The following is a 9,856-nucleotide window of genomic DNA, read 5'->3' as shown; positions in this document are numbered from 1 at the left end:
ATTGAGCTTATAATTCATGTTCCTAGAGAAGCTAAATAAGAAGGTGAATCCAAAGACAAACATATAGGCATCCTCCTGGATATTAACCTTCATCAAGCGATGAAAGGAGACAGAGACAGAGACCCACATTGGAGCACCGGACTGAAATCTCAAGGGCATGCAGACTTTGAACCACTGTTTGCTCTTAGGAAGATACCTAGAGAGAGGAAAAGGTCAGAAATCCAAACAAGGCAGAGAGTGGAGTGGTCTAGGCTGTGGGGTTTGTGGCCCAGAAGTGGCTGACGTCACAGCCTGTAAGGTCCAACAGCAGGCTTTTGGGGGCCGTTTGACTCTGGCGGAAATCTTAAGTTAGAGAGGATTTAGGCACAGTTCAAAAATTTTAATTGACATCATTTATTTGTGTGTGTTTATCTGTGTGTGTGCACGCATACGCACACATGAACACGCATGTCACAGAGCAGAAGTCAGAGCACAGTGTGCCCTTCTCTCCACCAGGGAGTCGTGGAGGTGGAACTCAGGTCGTCAGGTTAAATGACTATGCTCAGTCGGAGCTGATGGCGCAGTAACCCTTTAGCATGTTTTGCGTATTTCCTTTTTTTTTTTTTTTTGGATTTTTCGAGACAAGGTTTCTCTGTAGCTTTTGGTTCCTGTCCTGGAACTAGCTCTTGTAGACCAGGCTAGCCTCGAACTCACAGAAATCCGCTTGCCACTGGGATTAAAGGCGTGCGCCACCACCGCCCAGCTGCGTATTTCCTTTTTTAAAGCCTGACTTTCCCTCAGCCTTCTCTTTTCTTTTTGTTTTGTTTTGTTTTTTTGTTTTTCGAGACAGGGTTTCTCTGTGGCTTTGGAGCCTGTCCTGGAACTAGCTCTGTAGACCAGGCTGGTCTCGAACTCACAGAGATCCGCCTGCCTCTGCCTCCCGAGTTCTGGGATTAAAGGCGTGCGCCACCATGGCCCGGCAGCCTTCTCTTTTCTGTTCGTTCATTCACATCTGAGTATTGCCTTTTCCTTGGCTGTTGATGGCCTTGCCATCTGCCAGGGCCCTTAAAATTGTACTTTGTCATGTCAGAAACTGCAGAGGGTTTTATTTCTAGACGTACAACTTACTCAACTTATTTTCTAGTCATATTCTTCTGCACAATTTTCATTTATCATTTGGGAACATGGTTAAGGGATGTGTGAATTGCTTCTTTGCTCACTGACTGTCTTTTCCTGAAAATTCTGCAAACTGCCCGGTTTGGTGCGAGCCCAGGGCAGAGGCTCTGATGCCGACGATGAAGAGTTCATCTTCACTAGCCTCTGAATTAGACAGATTTTTCCCCAAGCCACGGGAGAAGTAGAAAGGAAAGAATGAGCAGCACCCTGGGTATAGCCTAGAGAGCAGACCCAGGAGCGTCCACCGTGGCCATCAAGGCTGTCCTTGTCAGACTGGCTTGACCTAGAAAACACTTCCTCTCCTCGGCCTGGGAGGTGGGGAATCACAAAACAAAACAAACAAGATGCCTGTCTCTTGACTGGAGAGAGATGGCTCAGTGGTTTGGAGTACTGGCTGTGCTTGCAGAGGCCACAGGTTCCATTACTGCTATCTACATGGTAGCTCGTGACCACCTGTAACTCCACTTCCAGAGCACCCAATGCCCTCTTGTGCCCTCCAAGGGCACCAAGCATGCGTGTAGTTACAGTGCACAGATATATGTGCAAGCAAAACACCTGTGCACAGTAAATTAAATTAGCATTAAAAATGTGTCCTGCTAAGATCATAGAACATTTTTATTTTAAATGTAAGTAGTTTCAAGACTAAATATAGTTCAGAGTTCCATTACCGTGGTCTCATGAGGAGGGGATGTAGACGTGTGTACATGCATGTTCACATGCATGTGGATGCCAGAGGTTGGTATCATGTCTTTCTCTATCTCCTTTCAATTTGAGTCAAAGTCTCTCACTCTGCTCGAAGCTCAAGAGGGTTAGACTAGGTGGCCAGTGAGCTTTAGGGGGCTGCTTGGCTTTTCGTGTGTGTTTCGGGGATCTCAATTCAGGCCTCCTGCTTGCATGGCAGGCACTTTCCCAACTAACTGAGCATCTCCTCAGCCCCAACTGAGACTTCTTTAGGGCCCCCGGATAAAGGGAAGGTTATCCTTCAGACATCTCTGACAAGAATCAAACAGCGCATAAATGTGGCTATGTAAGTGGTGTTTGCTGCTTTGTTCTGAGGAACTCCTGAGTGTGAGAAGTTTTCCACATCAGCCTTCAGAATAGCTAGCATTGCACACGTGCACCGCTGCCTGTGGCCTTGGGTAGTATTTGTTTTAACCAACACGTACCATTTATTCTGGTTTCGTGCATGAAAAGAGTTTATCTTCAAAGCTGTTTAGTCTAACAACATCAGCAAAGCCTTAAACTGTGATAGACTGAAGAAAATTGAACTTTATTGCAGATCCCGTGAAGCCCCTTGGCAGCTCCTCGCAAGCACCAGCTGATTCACCTTTCCCTCTGAGTACAGCACCAGCCTCCACCCAGCTGGAAGCCTCTTCCTCAGCAGCTCTACCTCCTTCTTACCAGCTTATCAGCCTCCCGCCACACCCAGACACTCTAGGCCTCCAGGATGACCCCCAGGACTACCTCTTGTTGATCAACTGTCAGAGCAAGAAGCCTGAACCCACCAGGTACATGATCCATGCCATCGTGTGTGTGTGTGAATGGGTGTGAGTGGGTGCATGCATGTACACATATGTACACGTGTGTGTATAGAATTTAAAAGCCTAGCTTACACGAAACCATCTCAGTAGGCTTACACTGCAGGTTTGTATTATAAGTTTGTTAATGATTTCCGTTATCTGGGAGGTCTCTTGTTGATAAAACCGTTTCTGCCATCATGGCCGATCACAGTGTTTCTACAAGGCTCTTTTGGAAAGAGTCTCGCAGTTTTTGTTACTTGCTTGACAGATGTCACTGACTTGTGAATGGTGATCTTGCTCCATTTCTTATGTGATTATAAACCAGACAAGGGTCATCTTTTGTTTCTGAAGAAGGAGAGGAGTACCTACTGCTAGAAGATTCTGAAAGCAAACCAATCCCATTGCAGTGAGTGTGCTGTAATTTTGGATCTGTGTGAGAAACTAATCACGCAGGTAAAATCCCAATATGGCAAATCCTAGAGGCTAGGTGGACTGGGGGGCAATGACGTTTCGTGAAATCAGATAGACTACTAAAAGCTGTGACCCTTTCAAACCTTTCTCCCCAGACACAGAGCAGTGCTGACCCCCAAGCCTTGATTTTACAGGTTTTTAAGTAGAAACCTATGGAGTGTATGACTGACCCAGAGGGTCCAGAAAGCCTTTCCCCAATGCTTGGTACAGGGGTCATCACCCCGTCCGCACACATACCCCATTCTATAATCCCAAAGATATTTTAAGTTGGTCATCTTTGGCTTATGGGGAGTTAGAAGGCATAAAGCGTCAGAGGAGGCCAGAGCACAGTATTTCACTACCTGAGGAAGCAACAGGAAAACGAAGATCAGTAGCAGGCCAGTGTCTGCTCCTAATAGCCTGTGACCATCGGTGACAGCACTGCCAGCTGGTGCCTTGATTCACAGGACAAAAGTGGCAGTGACCTGCAGAGCGCACACAGGATGTTTATAAACCCACGTGCTGAGGAGTTCAAGCTCTATTGTCTTTATAACAAAAGCGTTTCTTTTCTCAGTGTTAAGAAAGTGATCGTTGATTAGAATAGTATTTGGGAGGATACTTGTTATGTAGAACCTGTAGAGTGTAGTGGCAGATGCCTTAAATCCCAGCACTCGGGAGGCAGAGGCAGGTGGATCTCTGAGTTCGAGGCCAGCCTGGTCTACAGAATGAGTTCCAGGACAGCCAGGACTACACCGAGAAACCCTGTCTTGAAAACAAACAAACAAGCAAACCAAAAGAATGTAGAGCTCAACCCCACCACCACCCCCGAAAAAGCTTCTGTGAAACCTTCCCGGGGATAGCGGGAGGAGCGCGGGAACATTCCGCACATGGTTCTGTCTGTTTGTTGTAATGGAATTTTACCTGTAAGAGCAAGAAAGCTGTGCAAACCAACAGTAGTTACTAGTGCCCAGTTCTAACTCAACTCTGCTTGTTTGCTGTGAAGACTGAAGGCTACACACTTGTGACTTGTCCCTGTGCCACTAACGGAGACTTTGCCTTACGGAGACTCACCATTACTTTCCGGTGGTTTGTTGTTTCTAAGAAGCCAACGGATCTCAAGTGAGGCCGTGATTAGTGCGTTTTCGTCTTATGACCGCGCTCTCAATAATCACCGGCAGAACACCTTTACTGCTCCAGGAGAAACTGTTCTAGAAATGTCTGCGTGTAAGATACTTTATCAGAGTGACAGTTAAATGACAAACATTTCTGAAGTGCCCACCCATGCCCACTATTACGTTAGATGCTGTGAAGATACAAACTGATTCCACAGGACACTGAGATGCAGTCGCCCTGGGAGCTCTTCTTGTGAAGAAGCCAGAGAGTGGGAGTGGGAAGTACTTACAGATTCAGACATAGGTGGTACTGGTCACACACTCTCTTTCTACCTACTGGGACTTAGCGGATACACACGTTCCTCCAGGAAGCCTCTCTCCGGGCTCTTAGGCTGAAATGTCCGTCTGGGTTGGGGGGTTTTGTTGTTGCCTTTTAACGTTTGTTTATTTATGTGTGTATGTGGTGGTGCAGTCACCCATACCACCGTGCTTGTGTGCACAGCAGAAGACAAATCAGAAAGGAGTTGGTTTTCTCCTCCACTGTGTGGGTTCCAGGGACCATCTCAGGCTTGGTGGTAAAGGCCTCTACCCACCATGCCATCCTGCCAGCCTTCTCTGGTTTTTTTTACGCCATACTAGCTATACAGTGCCCTATCCTATTGTAGTATTGGAAATAACTCAGAAGGTATTCTTTCCCACCACGAGAGGTCGGTTGGCGGGATCCAGAAGCTTTCTTCACGCTTTGAGACCCCACATGCAGACTGAAGGAGGTACATATTTCACAGCTCGCATGGGCACTTGAGGAATTCTACAAGAATAGTTTGAACATTGTTTTCAAGATTTAAAAAAAAGGCAGTCAGTAAGATAGTTCAATTAGCACACAGCTGGACATCTTGAGTTCAATTCTCAGAACCTATATGGAGATGTAAGGAAGGACCCGGCTCTGCGAAGTTGTCAACAGCCCCTGACTCACACTCACTCACTCTCTCTCTCTCTCTCTCTCTCTCTCTCTCTCTCTCTCTCTCTCTCTCTCTCACACACACACACACACACACACACACACACACAAATAACGTTAAATATTACTGGGAGCCTTGATACTCTGAGCTGGTCTTTGGCCTTAGAGTCAAACAACCTCTAGCAATCTATACAATTTTCTCTAATTAAATGAATACTGTAAAGACGATGTTTTGAAAATATTGGTGTTAGCTCAAGTGGGCAGATTGGAAGGGGAAGGTTCTGTGCTGAGGGCGTCACAGAGATTTGTCTAAACTTGGAGTAGAGTGGGAACAGAGCAGGGGACAGGTAAGAGGGAGGGAGGGAGGGAGGGCGGGAGAGAGGACTCAAACTCAGGGCTTGACTGGCGGTAGGGGTCGCAGGAAATCAAGCTTCGAGGATACTGAAGCTAAAGAGTCCGAGTGGAGTCACTTTTGTCCCCGACAGCCAAGAACAGCTAGTTTGTAAAGGAAATGCAGTTTGCACTGGGGCATGAGAGCAGGATATGGATATTATATCATACAGGATAGGACTTGGAAAATAGGGGACTTGGAGTTCGATGAGAAGATGAGAGCTGTCCCCATTCCCTGGAGAAGGTGAAGGTGTGAGAAAGAAGCTTCCGGTGCAGTGTGCGCAGCTTTCTTGGCCATTTCTAAGTAGAGACTGAGGGAGGTGCTAGCCTCTGAGCAAAGGTCCTGCGGGACAAAGCTAGAGAGAAGGTAAGTAGTCTAGTGTAGTGTGACGTCTCTGCCCCAGAGTGGGAGGGGACCCAGGGCAGATGTGACACAGAGCCAGGTGTAACTGTAGAGGTGGCGCACTGCTGAAGAGCGGGTTCAGCTCTAGAAGAGGACCCGAGTTCTGTTCCCAGCACCTACTTAGGCAGGTCACAGACACCTGTGACTCCGGCTCCTGGATGCTGATCCCTCTGTGGCCTCCTCGGGTACCCGCCTGTGTGCACATACACACATCCATAAGTTTAGAAATAACAATAATTAATCTTTTTTGCAGGTACTGGAAATATATCCAAAGCAGGATTATCTCAAATGAGATTTCCTCTGATTGTTAGGAGTTAGTTAACCCCGTACCATGTATTTCGTTCCTTTTAATAGCATGGGCTGAGTGTCTCCAAAGAGAGAAGCCTGTTGTCCTCTTGGAAGTCCTCTGCAGTTCCCACTTGGTTTTTGGGTTTGCAGAACAGTTTGTCAAAATTAAAGAGCAATAGATGAACTTTGTAATCTGGATGTTTGTTTGTTTTTGCATGTTCTTGGTAGAAAATGCTTTCCTTGTGTCTGTTTGGAGTTCTGTGGAGATCAGTGCTGAGGAGTGTGTGTGTGTGTGTGTGTGTGTGTTTCCTTGGTGCAAATGGGCATGGGCAAGTACAAGATGGGAATTACTGAGAATGCTTCTGGCAGTTTGGTGGTGGTGGTTTTGTTGGTTTATAGTTATATGCAACTAAAGAACATTTATGCTTCCTGAATCTTATGGACCACAAAAAACAAACAGTCTAACAGAAAAAACATACTTTATTTGCTGAGCTATAGTAGGTATGTCCAAACCGAATCTGTCTATCCTGACTGTTTTATTTTTGACATTCCCAATTGTATCCAGAACCCACGCTGACTCTGCAAAGCCAACCCCTTCCGAAACAGACTGCAATGACAACGTCCCTTCCCATAAGACCCCTGCTTCCTCCCAGAGCAAGCACGGAATGAACGGCTTTTTTCAGCAGCAGATGCTGTATGACTGCCCGCCATCCCGAGCTCCATCCGTCTCTGTAGACTCCAGCCTCTATAACCTGCCCAGAAGTTACTCCCATGACGTGTTACCAAAGGAGTCTCCGTCAAGCACTGAAGCCGACGGAGAGCTGTACGTCTTTAATACCCTGTCTGGGGCTTCAAGTGTGGAAGCTCAGATGAGACACGTATCTATCAGTTACGACATTCCGCCCACACCTGGGAACACTTACCAGATCCCACGGACATTTCCAGAAGGCACCTTGGGACAGTCATCAAAGCTGGACACCATTCCTGATATCCCCCCACCTCGACCACCAAAGCCACTTCCAGCTCACGACCGGTCTCCTGTGGAAACATGTGGCGCCCCACGCGCAGCTTCAGACACCGACAGCAGTTACTGTATTCCTGCAGCGGGTGTGCCGCCATCCCGGAGTAATACCATTTCCACTGTCGATTTGAACAAGCTACGGAAAGGTCAGCTCCAGCAGGTTCTCCTCTGTTAGGGGTCAAGCCTGGTTTTCTGAGGGGCTAGAGACATGGCTCAATAGGTCAGAGCCTTTACTGCTCAAGCATGGAGGCCTAAGCTCGGATCCCAACGCCCACTCAAGTGTGTAACCCTGGCAAGAGAGTGGTTCAGGAGGACCCCTGACATCCCCTCTCGTCTCCACTCACTGGGAAGGCACACAGGCAAATGAACCCACATGCACATGTGCACATATACCACATTCATTCAGACACATACATGTACATGCAGGAAAACCCATTTTCCTCGGTAATTGCTCCTTTCTGTGTAGTGTGGTGTTAAAGGGTATTTATCTCTCTTCTTCTGTAGCCCTGGCCCCCATACATATAGCCATGATGTCAGAGTCAGTACATCCCCGAAGAGTATGTCTGTCTGTCTGTCTGCCTGCCTGCCTGCTCAGTTAGAAAAGACCTGGATCATCTAATGCCTGGAAATGTATGGCCATATGCCTCCTACCTTCTGGGACTTCTGCAGAAGTGGGCTATGTTCTTGCCTGTGACCATGTGCCATCATGGCTTTTGTAGTAGGAGCTGCGGGTTGCATTCCGCCACCCAGTTCCCGCCACCGGCTAGCTTTACCCGAAATAACAACATACAAATTGTATTCTTTTAAACACTGCTTGGCCCATTAGCTCTAGCCCTTACTGGCTAATTCTGATATCCCGGTCAATAAACTGTGTAGCACCGGTCTTACCGGGAAAGATTCAGCCTATGTCCATCCTGGTTCGGAGCTTCATCGTGTGTGCCTCAGAGAGCAGAGCTATCGCATCTGCCCGGGAGAGGGGAGCATGGCGTCTCTGAGCTCACTTCCTCTTCCTCCCAGCATTCTGTTCTGTTTACTCCACCCACCTATGTTCTAACCAATAAAATGGGCCAAGGCAGTTTCTTTATTAGCCAATGACCTTCCTCCATCACATGGCCCCTTCTGTGTCAGATCTCTTGGGTTTTCCATTATGCTCTTCCTGCTTTTCAATCTTTAGAGCACTGAGTGTCCTCCCTGTCCATCTTTGCTAACCGACTGTGGGGTGCTTGTCTTATTCCATCTTGTAGAGCTTGTGAACACAAACTGGAGACTTTGGGAGTGGGGACTATGTCTGGCTTATTCTCCAGGAGTCTTAAGTTTTGGTACAGTTGAATGCCGTGTGTTGAGCATATTGTCCTCATGTCCTTTCTTTCTTCCCTTCTCCCTGTTCCTGTTGTTTCCCTTGATCTCCTAGAGAGTTTTGTTTCTGCTTTCATGTTACGTACAATTTTGTATGTTAATATAAAATCTAGTGACCATAAAACACATTTGTTTTTATGAGATTTGTATAATTTCTCTAATATAATTATCTCAACTTGCATCCATGTTCTTACATGTTCATTCAGGTTTTTTGGTGGGGGGGTTGCCTTTATTTATTCATTTATGATGTGTAGGAGGGCAGAGGACAACATTCAGGAGCCACTTCTCTCCTTCTGCCATGGAGGTCCAAGAGAATAACTCAGGTCCTCAGGCTTTATTCGCTGAGCCAACTTCTTCATGGCTGGAGTGCCGTGTGTGTGTGTGTGTGTGTGTGTGTGTGTGTGTGTGTGTGTGTGTGTGTGTGTGTATCACACTTTCCTGTCCATTCCCCTGCTGGTGGATGCTTATTAGCCTGGCTGTTGTGAGCAGGGCTGCTGCAGGGAACACTCTGATGTGCAGGTCTCAGATGCATTACCCTGAACACTCAGGAGTGGTGTAGCTGCGCACACAGTACCTGTAGTTTGACTGACTTCTGTTCTTCGGAAACTTCCATACTGGCTTCCACAGTAGCTGCTCTGGTTAAGTTCCCGCCAGCAACATTTTAAAGCCCTCTTTTGTCCTCATCCTTGCCAGCACTTGTTAGTTGCTTTTTGTTTGTTTTTGTTTAGTGACCAGCATTCTGACTGGGGTAAGGAGGAATCTCAGTGTAGTTTTAATTTATATTTCTCTGACAGCTAGTGAGGCTAAACAGGTTTTTGTGTGTTAATGGCCATTTGTATCCCATTCTTTGTGTATTGAATCTTCCTTTAATTAGCCCGTTTATTGACTAGGTGAGTGGCCCTCCACCTTCCTAATGTTGCTATCATTTAATACAGTTTCTCATGTTGCGTGATACCGCCCCCCCACACAACACGGCAAGCATAAAATTATCTTCAATGCTACTTCATAATTGTAATCTTGCTACTGTTACGGATCATAATACAAGTATCCGTGTTTTCCAATGGTCTTAGCAGACCCCCTTAAAGGGATCGATGGAGACCCGCCCCACCCCAGGTTGAGAACTGCTGGGCTAGGTCTTTTGTTCTTGTTGTTGGTTTGTTTGTTTGTTTGTTTGTTTTTTGGGTTTTTTTTTTTTTTGGTTTT

The 9,856-nt window shown here is 46.8% G+C and overlaps 1 protein-coding gene across 3 annotated transcripts in view; it reads left to right on the top strand.

Annotated features, from left to right (window-relative positions):
• Positions 1 to 9,856, top strand: part of Gab1 (GRB2 associated binding protein 1) — a 119,667-nt gene that overhangs the window by 86,868 nt on the left and 22,943 nt on the right. For all 3 annotated transcript variants that reach the window (XM_005369540.3, XM_005369539.3, XM_026777257.1), the window contains exons 3-4: positions 2,435 to 2,663; positions 6,842 to 7,443. In XM_005369540.3, the coding sequence (XP_005369597.1) occupies positions 2,435 to 2,663; positions 6,842 to 7,443 (831 nt within the window). The remainder of the gene's footprint in view (positions 1 to 2,434; positions 2,664 to 6,841; positions 7,444 to 9,856) is intronic.

This window comes from Microtus ochrogaster, unplaced genomic scaffold (genome assembly GCF_000317375.1).
Source record: "Microtus ochrogaster isolate Prairie Vole_2 unplaced genomic scaffold, MicOch1.0 UNK51, whole genome shotgun sequence".
In the NCBI taxonomy this organism is placed as follows: domain Eukaryota; kingdom Metazoa; phylum Chordata; class Mammalia; order Rodentia; family Cricetidae; genus Microtus; species Microtus ochrogaster.
This window is presented reverse-complemented; position numbering and strand designations above follow the sequence as displayed.